This window comes from Anopheles maculipalpis, chromosome X, assembly GCF_943734695.1.
Source record: "Anopheles maculipalpis chromosome X, idAnoMacuDA_375_x, whole genome shotgun sequence".
Classification (NCBI taxonomy): domain Eukaryota; kingdom Metazoa; phylum Arthropoda; class Insecta; order Diptera; family Culicidae; genus Anopheles; species Anopheles maculipalpis.
In genome coordinates this window covers 4,593,092-4,608,885 of record NC_064870.1, presented here as the reverse complement: position 1 = coordinate 4,608,885, position 15,794 = coordinate 4,593,092, and the positions used below count along the sequence as shown (strand labels likewise).

Here is a 15,794-nt window from a genome sequence, read left to right as displayed (position 1 = left end):
TTTTTCTACTGCTTGAATATCGTATCACCTTTGACAACGCGAAAGCACGAATCGCGCGTACCGTTGTGGACTGTGCTTACACACATCGTATAAATACGCCGTGCGGTGGTCTCAGACAGCATACAGTCGTTTGGTGTACAGCGAACAGTGTCTTAACAACAATGAACCTACTCTGCATTCTTGTTGCCGTGGTTGCCTGCGTTGGCTCCATCCAGGCTGACCATAATCCGCTTCCGCACTATTTCATGCGGAAGGGCTTCCCCGAGGCTCAGTCGGAGTGTGCTGTCTACCTGCGGGTGCCTCAGGAGCGTCTCCAACGGTACATGCGTGAAGGATACCCCGACGAGCCGGAAGTGCACTGTCTGGTACTGTGCGTCCTGGAGAACCTGCGCGCCTGGGAGAACGGTACGCTGCAGGAACATGTGCTCGTCAACTACTTCGTCCCGGCCGCGGAAGACTGCGACAATGTCAAGCGCACGGAGCGGTGCCTGGTAAATCTGCCCCAGGAGTGCAACGGTGAGCCATGCGTGCAGGCCTACCGCGCCTTCCAGTGCTACTACCAGAACTACGGTACGCTGACCAACTGCCCGGAATACGTCCCAAGCTACTACGGCGAGGACCTGCAAGAGGTGTTCGATCTGTTCCTGATGCTCGACACGTCGGAAGATACACGTAAGAAGCTGGCTGGTGGCTGTTTCCCGAGCGGTCCCGAATCGCAGTGCTTCTTCTACGCTTACCTGCTCCGCTACGGTGCCTGGGAGAAGGATGAGCCACTCCTGCACAACCTGTACACCCAGACCAACGAGGACGCCTTCAAGAAGGATAACGCTGTGACTCAGGCCTGTTTGACGAACCTGAACAAGCTGGCTTGTAACAAGAGCAAGTGTGAGCACGCCACTGACGTGTTCGTTCAGTGCTTCGGCCATACTAACCTGTACAAGCATTTGCTTGCTGTGTTCAAGGATGGTGCGCAGAAGTTCACCAAGCACTAAGAACTGGGACGACGTGATGACTTTTTCGTACGGGACAAAAGAATCAATAAATCGCTTTTAATTGAATGAATTCAAATTGCTTCTGTGTGCTTTGTTTTGTTATACATTTAGTATATCAGCATCATGCATTATAATGGACATAGCAACTGCTACCGGTTATAGCAAAAACTTGATGTTCCGGTCTGGTATCTGTGTCATCTATTATTGGAAAATTGTGTGTTTACTGACTTGGTCAAAGTTGTTTAGATTTACTGTAAAGTTGATCTGGCTCTGCTTATATCTGAATTTTGAGGTATTGATTGAGATCTATAATCTATTATTGCTTATGCCTATAAAACTGCCTTATGCCTAGGATAAAGACTTTCTTGCAGTAGCATTTCTTCTAGAAGAATCCTAGAAAATACTGTCTGATTTGGAAAATATGGTCATGCTATAAGATATGTGATTTAATTTATTGACTTAAAGGAAAAAAACGACCTCGTCGATGTACACATACACACGAACTCTTGTTATCAGCGATGTCTTGATGAAAAATTGTGTCTTGATTACTAGAATGATGACCGATTCCGAACTCTTCTTACAGTCTTCAGAGCGCAGTTCCTTGTTACGTATTCAGATCTACTTGTACCAGACGGATAGGCTCTTTCCTGGACCGATCAAGACTATTTCCTACCGGTGGATTCGCGCCTGAACTAATTGGCCAGGAGAAGTATCGCCAGCAGAACCGCGGATCAAAGTTCAGTCAGCGACAATTTACCCTTATTCTTCCGACGGAGTGGGGAAGAATTACTTGAATGCGGGACCAACTTCCGTAGCAAAGGCAAAGGCGAAACTTCTCCCGAATATAAAAAAACCTCTCAAAATCATACAAATACTGTAGAATCAGAGAGGATTTCTGTTATATTTCATATGAATTCAGTTATATAATAATTTTTTATACTTGAAAATAAAAAAATGAACCGAATAGCAAGAAAATTGTTGTGTAATTTATATCTAAGAAAATTCAATCATTCAGAAGACTTGGAACTTCTAATTATTTGACTTACCGATCTCTAATAGATCACGTTGGCCATCAAAGGGCTTAATTAGACTTATGAGATATCATGTATTTGGATCGGTCGGTCCCCACTTCGAAGAAATGGCCCGGATGGGATTTGAAACCCGGTCCTACCTTGTGAAGATCAGTACCTCTGTCGCCTCTACCATCGGGTACCACGAGGACCAGGTGTATTTAGACGTAGAGCTGGATACACTTACTTTGATAATGGCATTGAGATATGAACACTCGCCCGTGGTACGTTTTTCATTTCTTGTACGCACCACGCATACTTGGTAAGGCATGGTTGGGTCACGTAAATCTGGCAAAGAAAAAAAAACAGTGTTTATCCAAACGTTTGAGCGATTTTCGCTTTCTTTTCTCCATACTCTCTTGCTGCTGTTCCCTGCAAGTAGTGGCGAAACAGATTATAATTATTATTGTTACTGTCACATAGTAAAGCTGTGATAGCGATTAAGGAACCTGACACTTCGTCCAACGGGTACGCATAATACTTCTGGCCCGAATCATCACTGTCTCATTGTGGTATATAAATGTGTTGCCGCCGGTGAGAAAGACATGCAGTTCCAGCTGGATTGTGTACAGCAACTAACTAGAGCAACAATGAATTCGTTTGCGCTTTCGGTCCTTGTGCTGGCAGTAGGAGCCATCTCGGTGTGTGCCGGTCTGCAGCACTATGTGGCGGAGAAGAGCTTCAACCAGGCGCAGGCCGAGTGTGCCCTGTACCAGGGCGTCCACGATGACGATCTGCTGCGCTACGTGAAGGAAGGCTACCCCGATGTGGAGGAGGTCCGCTGTTTGCTGCGTTGCGTCGCCTTCAACCTGCGCTTCTGGAACCACACCACCGGTCTGCAGAAGCACATGATTGCTGGACACTTCGTACCGTACCCGGATGACTTCCACAACGTCGAGCGCACGGAGGCCTGCCTGGCAGAGCAGCTGTACACTTGCGACGATGACCTCTGCACGCAGGTGTACAAGGCGTTCCAGTGCTACTACCAGCACTACGGTGCGCTGAGCGAGTGCCCGCAGTTCGTGGTCAACACCTACCTGGAGGATCGTCAGGTCGCTGTGGATCTGTTTGGAATGTTGGCTGTGACTCAGCCGACGCTGCAAAGCCTGGCTGGTGGTTGCTTCCCGAGCGGTGAGGAATCGCTGTGCTTCTTCTACTCGTTCGTGGTCCGCAGTGGATTGTACACCGAGGAGGATGGTGCTAACCTCGAACGTCTCTACTACCAGTACTACGAGGAGGTGTTCAACCCGAACAACGCCAAGACTGTCGCCTGTCTGCAGAATCAGAAGAAGCTTGCCTGCAAGAAGACCACCTGTCAGCAGGCTTACGACACGTTCCAAGCTTGCTTCGGCGAGTCGATGGGTCTGGAGTACTTGGTCCACACCGTGTTCGTCGATGCTGCCAAGGAATTCCTTGGACAGCCCGTGTGCTACTGCACCAAGCACCAGACGTGCCCGATGCACACTGGCTGCTACCGCTCGTAAAAAGGAACAGATAACAAACTAATCGGCATGATTCTAAGCGCAATAAAGCAAAGCATTTGACAAATAACCATGAGTGTTTTTTGGTTTTTCGATATCGCTCCTTAATAGCCATCGAGTCATAAGATTTTCCACAAAACTATTGTATGGACAATCGTTCAACAGTATTAAGCAAATATTTTGTGATACAAAAAAAATCGAAGTCTTCGTCGAAGTCTAACATATTATACTGGATCTGGTGGGTTATATTGGTCGGGTACTGAGGTGACAGTGGCGCCGGTTTTCAAACGTCAGGACTGGGGTTCAATTCCCATCCGGTACCGTTCCCTCAAAATGAGGACTGATTATCCAACAACGTGGTATTGACAAGTCTAGTAAGCGTGACATACAAGGTCGTTAAGCCAAGTAAACATTATCCTAGATTCTTCGTTTATAGTAAGTTAACGCTCGAATCGCATAGGTTCGAAAATTGTCTGATTACACATTTAGTTCACCTTTAATATCTGGATATTGTAGAGTAGCATCGTATGGGTTATTAGGCGTCTTTCTCTCAATGTTTGGCTCTACAAGCGTTGTAGTGGCAAACATATGTCAATACGAAGCCTTTGAAATCTATCAATGTTTGACATAAATATTCAACAAGTAATGCAAGTTTCTGGAGAATAGAAAACAATATAGTTCATATCATTCGGGATCCTTCATCATACGAACCATGCGGTTTTATCGAGCTGTTTACAACCATTACTTCCATATCCAAACGAAACATTGTGACTTTGGATCTCCTCTTTGATTGCATCCAGGTATCTCAGTATTTAGGGCTGATAAGACGTGCCTACCAAGTTACGCCAAGATGGACGAACAGGAATTGTTCTCTAATCTTTTGAGCAACATTTGGGATGCGCATGTAAGTTAGCAATTGAATATAGCGTCGAGTATGATTGCGGTGGTCGAAAATTGAAGTTTAATTTATATTGTATCAAGCAAATTAGTTTCCTGTGCAGATTACATAATGTAAATTTTGTGTGTGACTATTGCTTATGGGTATGCTTTCTGAACTGTTTCAATTTGTGGCTTAAACATCTGTTCGAAAATTTCATGCTTATTACATGTTACTTGATTAGCGAGCTTTGATCCTAGACCGGCAATGGTACAGCTGGGAGGCCAGGTACTAAACCAGATAGTAAGTTTTCGGTAACAATGGTTATACCTATGCTCAAATCGATTTTAAGGGGCCCTCCTTCGTAGAAACACTCGCGCAAAAAGCGTCCCGCCAGTACACATTCATCCTGACATTCAGATTTTAGTTGCTGGTAGCAGGCACTAGTCGTCTCGCGGAATTTGGTCTCGTTCGAATAATTGTTACACTGCACGTACAGTCGATCAAGGTTCGGCCCGTGTTGGTCGGTGTACAGTCCACTTCGCAGCAGAAAGCAACGCGCTAGGCAACCGATGTCCCGCTCGGACGGTTTCGCACCTACTTCGCATGAGTCGGATTTGATGCCGGGAAATTGCAGGATGTTGGCGCACTGCAGTATCACATCCGACAGCTGGAGCGAGCTCAGCGGCACAAACTGGGGCGTCACTACGATATTGCCGTACTGTTCGTAGTAGCATCGGAACGACTCGTACGCTCGTTCGCACGCATCGCCGTGCGGCGTAGGGTTGTCTAGGCGCTGCGACTTGAGACAGTGGTACGTGCGGCGATCGTGCTGAGCGTCATCCGGATCGGGATGGAAGTAGTTGCGTATGGCCGGTTCCTGCACACCTTGGTTGTCGTTCCACCAGCCAAGGTTGATGCCCATGCACCGTACCATGCACTGCGTTTCGGTATCGTTCGGGTAGATGTAGTCGTTGTAGACGGCTAGCCTAGCGCACGGAATGCCTAGATAGCGTACGCACTCCTGCTGCGCTTGGGCAACGTTCTTCTTCTGGACACAGTCGTGGTAACGTTGCGATGCTGTAATTACGGTAGTAACCAGCAGGCACACCAACCCGATGTATCTTACTTTGAGGCTTGCCATAGTGGTAATTCGCAATGTTGCCTGAATGATACTGAATCGTACCGAAACTGGAGCTATATATAGTTCATTCGAACCAGGCACCCTTAGTGGCTCTTACCATTGTTCATTGAGCAAATAGAAAAGTTTAGTTTAGACTAGCAAATTGGTAGCATCGACGACTACTGCAGCTAGACACAACTGACATTACGCAATAGGGTTCCACTTGGACAGACGCTAAACATGGCACGTTTCTCGTGCACAGAAATTTTCCCTTCTAGACAGTGTTGCGGAAACGTTGTAACCGCTTGTGTTTGCTATACCAAATGTGTAACGTGCACGTATCCAACATCTATTTTCTAGGGCGCTCGAAGTGTACGTGGAGTCTGGCGGACAACGCACGATGAGTGAGGAACTGGCCGAGCAACGTGCAGCACCAGGTTCCTGTGATTTGGGCGGTCCTCTTCGCTATCGGAATGTTGTCATCCTTTGGCTGCGATGTGATCAGGTTAGCACCATATAGCCGTAATCTGCATCGATTGTGCCCTACTTTAGTATACGTTCTTCATTTTATTTCCAGGAAACTTTAAACCACCGGTTGGATGAAAGGGTTGATAAAATGGTAGCACAAGGCTTACTTCCAGAGATACGAACATTTCACGAAACGTACGTCAAACCTTACGAGTAAGTATTATCTCGATAGCATCCATGAGCCATCTTCCCTATTTCCGTGTGTGTATATGTCCCTCTTCACCAGCACCTGTGAGTACCATCGTGGCATTTTGCAAAGCATCGGATTTAAAGAGTTCGCCAAGTATCTGGAACACAACGGGCCAGAAAAGGATCGGGAGCTGCTAGACTATCTTACCACCCCACCAGACGTGCGCGGTCCAAAGCCAGCCGGGCTGAATCAGCTCGAGGATTGCCTGGACTATCTTAAGCTGGTCACACGTCGTTACGCCCGCCGACAGCTTCAGTGGATTCGGAATCGCTTTCTCTGCGACACTGGCCGTGAAGTGCCACCAATCTACGCGCTAGACACGAGCGATATCAATCGCTGGAAGGAGCAGGTGTCCGACACTGCGGTGGCGATCATTGAGGCCGCCACAACCGGACAATCGGCGCCGGTTGCTTGCGTGCCGAAGATCGTGTGCGATCAGCGGGCACGAGCGAACCAAAAAGATCGCACATTTCGCTGTGAATCCTGTCAGCGTGTTTTCATAGGCGAACATCAGTGGCAGATACACTTACGCTCGAAGAAACATCGGAAGGTTGCGAAACACAGTACGGGCGAACGAACGCACCGGGACAGGCCAGTGGAAAAGGAAGTGGAAGTAGAGTAGGTTTATCCTTTTGCACCAACTAAAAGCTAGGCAGGATTGAGTTCCGAACTGGTCCTTTGTAGTTAATGGCGAAGGCTTTCGGAGGCCCTAAGCAGAGAGGAAATTGGCAGCAGCAAAACTGCCAGCATAGAACTATAACTGTAACTGAGCATGTTCGGAATAACGGGAAAACAAAAACGGAATTGCATTGAAAAATATGTACAAATGTACGTCGCCGAGTCGTAACATCTAAACTAAATAACAAAATAAAAATCAACTTATACTTGCCAAATTAATTAGCGACGACGAGACGGTCCTGGCATTCGATAGATGGTGCCATGTGAAGTACCAAACTATTTCGGACACTGCAGCAACTATTAACTAGCTAACAAATGTTACAAGAACAACAATCGATTTGATTATACGATCAAGATTGATCTTGTTTGACAACACCTTAGACCCACTCTACAACGTTATCCTTTATTATAAATTATTATATGTACAGACATACCGTGGCTACGAGTGTGTGTGTATATGTGTGATTTTAAGTGAGTGTAGGTGTGTGTATGTATATATAATATGTATACTTCATTCCAACAATCAAGACTCTTCGATTAATGCTGTGTTTTCTATTCCACGTACGCCAAACTACATAGATGTATGTATATGTTTATTAGTCATGGTTGCATGTTATTGTCGCATCTACTTAACGTGCCCCTGGTATATACGGAACGCCACAACACCTCCGGAAGGTGACATCTTTCAGGACATTGTACACATCTGGCAGCGTCCACCAGTAGCAGTAGTAGCAGTAGTAATAGTAGTAATCCAGGCAACAGGTTATTGTCAGATTTTTTCTAAAACACTTGAGGCCTACAGGCCTCCATATCCCGTCAAGTTGGCTATTACGGATGCTGCATGGAAGTGTTTGTTTTCCATTGTTTTGTTTTGTTTTGTTATTGTTCTGTTTGGTTTGGTAAGAACATCCCAACAATAAATAACCGTCGATTGGGAACACATTGATATGCTAAAGTCGGTAGGTCAGCGACAACAAGGTGGACTAGCAGTTGTTAATTGATAATAGAATGGTTTTCTTCTCTTTTAATTTGTTGTATAATTTTCAAGTCTTGTCATTTACGCTTTCGGCCAGCACTGGACCGGGGAGGCGTTTTGCACTGTTCTGGCCATTTTGATTGTGTGTGTGTGTGTATGCTTTTTTCTGTCTCTGTGTGCCTTTGCTTGTTTTACGCTTTTTACCTTCTTTTTTTTGTAGTTGTTTACGTTTAAACACTAAATTCGAACATTTATACTTAACATAGCATAGGATGGTTGTTTTCCCTTTTTTTTTTCTTTGCTGCAACTATCGAACCATTAAAGCTATGGGATAGCTGTTATCTAGGTTATGTGTGGTATCTGTGTATAATTTGGATTTGTTTTCCTGTGGACGTGGAGTTGGTTATGTGTCTTTTTTTTTTCTTGTTGGCGATACGCTCCTCTACTGTCAACTTAAACAACGATCAGAAAGTGGAACGTGTTGCCTAGCACACTGATCAGTAACGTTCTCTGCGCAGGTTCAGCTGTTACATCAACTTCAGCGGACGCTCACAACCGAAAATGGCGTAGCGGAGTTTTACTCCTCCTCGTCAAGTGGCTGCTCTCGGGGTCCGTACGTCGGGCAGCAGAGTCCTTCCGAACCATCGGCGCGAATACAGAAGAGCGATATCTCCACGTCGGTCGGTTCGTGCGGTACAATGCCGTGCACATCGCGCAGCTCGGCCGATGGGAACCAGGCGGGCTCACTGTCTTCGATCACGTTGATCCCGCACAGTCTGCAAAAGAGCGCAACAAGATGAGCGATTGGTTTAAGGGACACACAATCCCATCACTAACCGTAGGATGGCAACGCCGGGAATCCACAGGATGGACACCAGTATGAGCAAAATCGCAACGACAATACACCAATGGGGCCACTCGAGCCGATCGGTGCTGCCGGTGAGCGCATTCCATCCCGGATAGCTACTGCCTTCGGAGGCAAGTTCGAGGAATGAGGCGACCAGGATTGTAATCATGGCGATCGGCGATATGTACTTCCAACACAGCATCCAGTAAAGGTTGGGTCGAGCGCCCGTCATCAGCTCAATGTCATCGGCGAACCTAAAGAAGAAAAAAAAAAAATACGGCAGCAACATCACAGTGGCGAATTCCGAAAAACAAAACCCACGAACGGCCATTACCTCTTTAGTCCGTAGATATAGCTGACGCCAATGCATTCGAAAAACGCAATGATGAGCAACGTGTAGCTACCGGCGAAGCTATCCATCAGCTGGAAGATGTAGCTACCAGCACCGTTCGCAAAGCACATGGATAGGACACAGCAGGACATGCAGAGTCCCTGCAAAACAAAAATTGAAACATTAATTCATTGGTGCGTTGCTGTCTTTAGGCCGACTGGCTGCCCTATACTACCCCAGTAATCATCTCCTTCGGCACGTTGGGAAACAGTTTCATGTCCATCAGTGAGGTGCTGACACCTTCCAGCGTGCCAAACTGTGAATCGATGCCGAGCGTAAAAAGCATCAGGAAGAACAGTACCGCCCATAGCTGAGCCGCAGGAAACTGGTTGATGGCTTCGGTGAAGATAATGAACGCCAGCCCGGTACCGGATGCACTCTAAAGAATGAGAGTATCAAGTGTCAGTACCGGATATCGTAACAGCCTGTGGAATGTTTACATTTTCCAACTCCTTCTGCAGATCGCACACAGGCAGCAGGTCGTGCGATTTGTTCTGCCGCATCATGTCCGTCCGTTCCTCGACGCAGCTGTCATAGATAGAAGTGGCCTGCAAGTGGACAGCGCGAGTCAAAGTATTAAAAAGAGGGTATGTGTTCGACCAGTTCGACCGGCTAGGCCTACCTTGAAGCCGATCACGGAAAATACAACCACACCGGCAAACATGGATGTGGAGCAGTTGGTAATGGACACAACGAGCGCATCACGGTAGCAGTTATTGTTGGCCGGATTGTACGAGCTGAACGCGATCAAACCTCCGAAAGCAAGCCCGAGCGAGAAGAAAATCTGTGTACCGGCCTCCAACCACACGACCGGTTCGAGTATCGATTCCCAGCGCGGCGTAAACAGATGCGCAATACCGTCGGATGCACCTGCAGAAGTAAGTGGCCACTAGTTGACAGTAATGTACGAACGCACTATCTTTCGCATGCTTACCCTTGAGCGTGATGCCACGGAAGAAGAATATGATCAGCACGACGTACGGGAATATGGCGGTAATGTAAACGATCTTGCTCGACTCGGTAATACCTTGCACCATGCACAGATAGACGAGTGACCACGCGGTAATAAGTGCCAGCGCGACCGTGTAGTTAATCTCCACCGGTTCGTTCACGTTCGGCGACACTTGCAGCGTTTCCCGGTACCAGTAGTACTTGGTCGGGGATGACACCACACACTCCGGCTCGATGTCGTAGGTAAAGTTTTTGAACAGTCGCTTCGGACATTCGGCCCACGGGAGGGGCGTTTCGAAGCTGTGCAGCAGATAGATCAGGCACCAGGCGATGATGGTGTTGTAGTACAGTGCGACAATGTAGCTGACGAAGGCGGACGATATGCCGATGCCGCCAAGATATGCGGACACCTCGTGCCAAACGCCGATAGCGCCCTTCCGTAGCCGCTGGCCGATGGCGAGCTCGAGATAGAAGATGGGTAAACCCTGCAGCAGGAGCATGACGAAGTACGGTACCAGGAATGCGCCGCCGCCATTTTTCTGCGCCAAATAAGGAAAGCGCCAAACGTTTCCGAGTCCGACGGCGTACCTGGTGGTGGGAGGATGTGTTAGAATATGGGTGTGGGAAGTACAAAGGGGGGGGGGGGGGACATCTTACCCAATGGTGGCGAGCAGGAATGTCCACTTGCTGTCCCAGCTTTCCCGCTCGTCTTCCGGCCGCTCGACGATCGCTGCCTCCTGCTGCTGGGATACGATTGATGCCTGCATCGTAAGCTTACGCGTATCCTTCCCGGGCGGACCAGCCGCCGACGGTCCAATGTCCAGTATGCGGCCCATCGGTGGATCGTCGTCGCTGATAAACGCCTGATTCGTCGCGCCGTACACCACATTCTGCGATCCGTTCTCTGCCCTTACCAACCGACTGCGAAGCTCCTGCGGGTGTGGAAAGCATTTCGCAACATGAAAACTACCTACCGCGGAATGCGTTCCGTTGCTGGCAACACCTACCCTTAGCTCGAGCTCATCTAAGCTCCGCACAGTCGCCTGCTGGATCAAATCCCGAGAACTCTGCCTGCGGAACAGATGTGCAGTGTTGGCCATTACCACCACACCACCGGGCGGGGCTCTACTACCGTGCCACCAGCACTATCACCGACAACCACCAAGAAGCGAAGAAGGTAACCGGGACCCGTGGATGGGGAGCAGAGAGTGCACGCTCGAACGGACTCCGGTTCCTTTACGCGCTTCGGTCAGCTACCCTCCTGCTACCCGGCAACAGGTCGCCCGTTCGCTACTCGGTGTTGAGTGTGTGGCCTGCCTGCTGCCCCTTGAAGGGCGTGTGCGTGTCTGTGTGTGTGTGTGGGGGGGGAGGAAGTGCCGTGTCGTCCAAGATGACTGCCGCCTCGTGGGGGATGTGGTGATGGATTCGCGGCCTCGGGGCTAGGTATGTGCGAGCGATTCGTGCATGACGTGCTGCTCCACCAGTTACAATACTGCATTTTTGAGGATCGGTGCAACGGTGCATTAGGTGCAACGTGTGCGTGCGTGCGAGTTGTGCAGATATTCGCAAAAAAACACGGAAAAGTGTTGGTGAAGAAAAAAAAAATGGTAAAAAAGAACATCCGAAAGAGATAAAAAGGATAACGAACAAAAAAAAAAAGACATGAGGACCAGGCGTGAATGGCGCTACTTGATGCTTCTATGACCATGCTGGACGAACATTGACGCAGTACGACACCACGTGACACATAGACACGAAAGCTCTCCAACACGTGCATTGGCAGTCCAACACCAGCTAAAGGATATTAATTCACGAATGCTTATTTAGTATCACCATGAAATGTCCCTGTTGCTTCTTGAAAACATCTACATCAAACTTGGGGCACATTACGTTGGTCATTACGAGCAGTAGTAGTAGTTAACTGTCCGGAACTCCAAATCCAAAAAAAGACGACACCTCACAGCTCTTTAATCCACGTTGTGAAATCAGCGTTTTGTGTGTGTCAAGTTTGGGCCTCTAGGCCCACGCTGCCGTACTAGAACCATATCACACTCACCTCACGCTCCACGGCCCAAAATCAGGCACAAAAAGGAGGGATTATCGGTAACGTGCGTGCAAGGTAAAGAAAAATCAATACATCGAACGCTGGATGATCGGTTTATGTATCATGCAACAAAACATGCGATATCTAATACCCCTCCCCACGCGTTTCCGACGAGCAGCAGTGACAGATAGGTGGTCCTGAAATGTTCTTCATACGGGCAAAAGAAAATCGTCGTTCTAACGCTTTCCTCACCGATTGCCTGGTCGCGTTTTCGGCACTTCGCACACTGGCTAGGATTATTATTACATAACACACAACAACCCTGTGTCACGCCTTCATGCCCGGCCAGCAAGGACAACAGGCAAGCGAATTTGGGACGTGGGGGGATAAAACCGCGCGAATTAAATCTTCTTTGCCAAAGCACCCGTTTTTTTTTTTTGGGGGGGAGGGGGGGTTGATTGAAATTCATGCTCGGTACATCGGTTTGATAGCAGAATGACTCGTTGCGGGAGGAAGAGATTGAACAACGTTTTAAACAGTTACCCGTTTGCCCGCGACTGTTGCACGGCGCTTCGAAGTAGCAGATCATGTGATTGGGATACAAGACACTTGTGCGAGCGTTTCCTTTTTTTTTATTGCACTATCCTTGTACCGTTGTCGTCCCTTCTGCTGGTCCCTTCGCGTGAACACTCTCGGCAGGGGGACCTTCCCGCAAATTAGCACAAAATCAGCAAAAGAAGAAGGGACTCGTCCCTGCGGTTGTGCAGCTGGTCCACGGGACCACTTCGCTGGTCCGTCCGGTAAAAAAAGCGCTTCTCTAGAGTGTATGTGTGTGTGTGTGTGTGTGTGGGAAGGAATAAAGACACACGTTCACTGTGAACTACGAATGAAAGTCAACTGAAAGCGCCAACGAGGAAAGCGTTTTCCAGCTTTCCGCAATTTTTGCTGAGAGCTATTTCACCAGCGAGCGAGAGTGATCAAAGACAGAGAGAGAGAGAGGGTGAAAGAACAGAAAGGAAGTTGAATGCGTTAAGTTCCCTTTCGGTTGGTTCGGAATTCTTGGTGAATTTAGGTCTTGGTGACTTGGTGGGAGCAAAAGGACTTGACTCGTTTCATTCTAAAAAAGCGCTCGTGGGATTGAGCCGAACGTCTCACCGCGAGAGTTTGCCGGAGTACGGTTAAAAGCATTTGTTCTTTTTTTTTTACGTAGGATTGCGAGACGTTTGCATAACAGGAGAGACAGATTAGGATAACACGTAAGGTTAGAGAAAGAGAGCTTAACTTTCACAAAGTTAAACTACTGGAGCTTTGGAGTTTTTGGTCAGGTAAGTGGAGTATTTAAAACAAAAACAATTACCGTTTAAATGTAAATTGGTGTTAGGTCGTGGGGTAAATCGCTTCTTCCTGAGATATAACACCTTAAAGACTTTCTTTCTATTTGCTTTTTCGTTTAACAAATCTTATAATAACCTTCTACTTCTCGGCTATGCAACTCCTTCGCTTCCAGGTCACACGCCGGCCATCAAATGGCTTACTAGACCTTCTGGCACCACGTAGTTGGATAGTCAAGTCTTCACTACGGGAAAACAGACCAGATGAGATTTAAACCCCGGCCCTACCGTATGAAGACACGTATGAAGATATTTTCAATCTAACAACAGTTTCTAAAACGACGAAAAACAAGTTTCCACCCTCAATCGTATCGAAACAAAATCAAATTCTTCACAAATGTTGGCATGGTAAAATCCAAGGAGGAAATGCTTTGCGAAATTTGTAATTACTCAACACATGCGTTGTTGACCATACGGCAAAGAGCCATCATTTTGGAGTTAAACAAAAGGTAAATTAAAATCCTCACGAGAAACACAAAAATGTATGGGAAAGCGGCAAAAAATCCTGCATCCGTAAGGAGCGGAGAATAGTTAATTCAATTAATTGGACAAATGTTTAACAATTTCAAATTACGAATCTTTTCCGTATGCTTTTATTGCTAGTTTTCTCCGCTGTGTGCGTTTTGTCACATTCCCTTAAGTCAAAACGCTCGTCTTATTGTAGGCCAATCGGGGTGAGTGAGGATTTAAAATGCTTCGTTGATATGATTGATACCAAACGTGCAATGGATTCCTTTAAATGATCCGCTCCATGTAACGATTCCGTTACATCCTGTAGTCCATGAATGTATAGTGCATTGGCAGCGAGCTGCACTTCGTGATGCGCTCGGTTTAAAGCACACAGTAAGCAAACTGCCTGCTCCATGTACATACATTGTATATGTAATGATTGACGCTGTTCCGGTGTAGAAGTTGAAACATTCGACATAGCGAGAGAGTCGATTTTCCGACGGGTAAATTTCGCTTCTTTCATTAGCGTTTCCAACATATGCGATGTGTTGTTGCTGAAAGGAAGTTTCGTGCACATTCCATGAAAATCGACCATCAAAAGGCTTGTGGCGATGTGGATCAAAAGGCTGGGTACTTACAGTTTCTGTGTGCAGGCGAAAAAATGCTTGCTTTCGGCTGCTTCTGCGGCTAGTCGTAGTTCAGCCGCAATGTCGGACGGTACGTTACATGTTCCCGTGCTGGAAGAGAAGATAAGCATTTAATACGTCCTGATCTTGAACTGATGCTTCCCCTCGTTAGCCGTACCTGAGCGAGTTCAAGCTGTTTAGATTCGACTGCTTCAGCATGGTAACAACTGAATTTATTTCCCCTTGCAACGTAGGCAATTGGTTAGCAAATGTGTTTAGAAGTGCTTCGACGTGGTCTGCCACATTACGCTCCGTGCTTTTCATGTTGTTTGTGGTGGCCATTTTTTTCAAGACCGTCGTTCCCGCTTCGCTTCAACCGTTTGTGCTGTTCCGTTTGCGTTAAAAGGCACCGACAACCGTGGTTCTTCGGAGAGCTGACGTTTCTTGCGGGTAAAACACTTTCGTTGAGGCTTAGGACTCATGTACATATTCGCATATACTTTGTCTTGCTGAAACGATATTAAGCGAGAGTTTATTGATAGTGCTTCCAACACATTCTATAGTTAAAAAGCGGTTTGAAAACATTCCAAGATGTAATCCAGCTCGGCGTCGTACATTTTCATTCATCCGCATGATGTGGACCCCCTCCCGTAATTGGTATGTCAGTATGCTTGAATCTTTACTCCTGGCGCACTTTTTCCGTTCATTATTGGTAAACAGTAAATATCTTATGGGTTTCCTGCCCAACAATCGCTTTACAGGCAGCGGAACGGGATGTAATATTTTTTACAAACACACATTGTTTACAATCGACCGTTGTCAGCTAGAGAAAAAAAAGCTTTTGACAGCTGGTCAAGATGATTATAGATCAGGTGTGTCAAACACGTGATTACCAAGCATTTTTTTTAAATAAAAAATAGAACGAAATCGCTTAAACTTACTTGTTGTATCTATAATTGTCTTGCTTGAAATGATTTGTAAATCAGAAATTTGGAGAAAAAATCTCACCTCACTAGGTTATGTTCAGATGAATTTTCCGAAGGATCATTTCTATTCTGCACGAGAAGCAACTGACAAATCAAGAGATGCGAATGTAATTTAGTTTGATCTCACGTTTCTACTATAACCATTTTTCAAAATTTCGTTTGATCTGATGCAGCAAAAAGTTAACAGAGCTTT

At 46.9% G+C, this 15,794-nt stretch overlaps 5 protein-coding genes across 5 annotated transcripts in view; 3 read left to right on the top strand and 2 right to left on the bottom strand.

Moving 5' to 3' along the window:
* LOC126562625 (tRNA dimethylallyltransferase) overlaps positions 1 to 6,883 on the top strand; it is a 44,928-nt gene extending 38,045 nt beyond the window's left edge. Inside the window, exons 4-6 of the mRNA XM_050219184.1 lie at positions 5,904 to 6,048; positions 6,121 to 6,224; positions 6,298 to 6,883. Coding sequence (XP_050075141.1) covers positions 5,904 to 6,048; positions 6,121 to 6,224; positions 6,298 to 6,883 — 835 coding nt within the window. The remainder of the gene's footprint in view (positions 1 to 5,903; positions 6,049 to 6,120; positions 6,225 to 6,297) is intronic.
* The window catches only part of LOC126561227 (brefeldin A-inhibited guanine nucleotide-exchange protein 3), a 212,221-nt gene that overhangs the window by 188,516 nt on the left and 7,911 nt on the right, over positions 1 to 15,794 (top strand). The gene's annotated exons all lie outside the window — the stretch shown is intronic.
* On the top strand, positions 145 to 1,012 carry LOC126559647 (uncharacterized). Its single transcript, XM_050215821.1, has one exon. The coding sequence runs from the start codon at positions 162 to 164 to the stop codon at positions 990 to 992; it is 831 nt and encodes a 276-aa protein (XP_050071778.1). The 5' UTR covers positions 145 to 161; the 3' UTR covers positions 993 to 1,012.
* Positions 8,493 to 11,272, bottom strand: LOC126568815 (sodium-dependent neutral amino acid transporter B(0)AT3). The gene is made up of 9 exons (XM_050225461.1): positions 11,112 to 11,272; positions 10,762 to 11,036; positions 10,088 to 10,692; positions 9,776 to 10,023; positions 9,594 to 9,701; positions 9,329 to 9,532; positions 9,097 to 9,254; positions 8,753 to 9,016; positions 8,493 to 8,691 (listed from the first exon to the last, which is right to left on the bottom strand). Exons 1-9 carry the CDS (start codon positions 11,202 to 11,204, stop codon positions 8,493 to 8,495), a joined length of 2,154 nt encoding a protein of 717 aa, XP_050081418.1. The 5' UTR covers positions 11,205 to 11,272.
* LOC126562616 (uncharacterized) lies at positions 14,195 to 14,957 on the bottom strand. The gene is made up of 3 exons (XM_050219171.1): positions 14,794 to 14,957; positions 14,628 to 14,726; positions 14,195 to 14,543 (listed from the first exon to the last, which is right to left on the bottom strand). The coding sequence occupies exons 1-3, from the start codon at positions 14,955 to 14,957 to the stop codon at positions 14,195 to 14,197; spliced, it is 612 nt and encodes a 203-aa protein (XP_050075128.1).

Bases quoted from the DNA above. Each gene is read 5' to 3' on its own strand.
- LOC126559647 (XM_050215821.1), top strand. From the start codon at position 162: ATGAACCTACTCTGCATTCTTGTTGCCGTGGTTGCCTGCGTTGGCTCC.
- LOC126568815 (XM_050225461.1), bottom strand. From the start codon at position 11,204: ATGGCCAACACTGCACATCTGTTCCGCAGGCAGAGTTCTCGGGATTTG. The intron at 9,702-9,775 runs GTAGGCCTAGCC...GTCCACTTGCAG, and splicing joins TTTCCGTGATCGGCTTCAAG to GCCACTTCTATCTATGACAG. The intron at 8,692-8,752 runs GTTAGTGATGGG...GCTCTTTTGCAG, and splicing joins CCCGGCGTTGCCATCCTACG to ACTGTGCGGGATCAACGTGA.
- LOC126562616 (XM_050219171.1), bottom strand. From the start codon at position 14,957: ATGGCCACCACAAACAACATGAAAAGCACGGAGCGTAATGTGGCAGAC. The intron at 14,727-14,793 runs GTACGGCTAACG...CTTCTCTTCCAG, and splicing joins AACAGCTTGAACTCGCTCAG to CACGGGAACATGTAACGTAC. The intron at 14,544-14,627 runs GTAAGTACCCAG...ACTTCCTTTCAG, and splicing joins TTCGCCTGCACACAGAAACT to CAACAACACATCGCATATGT.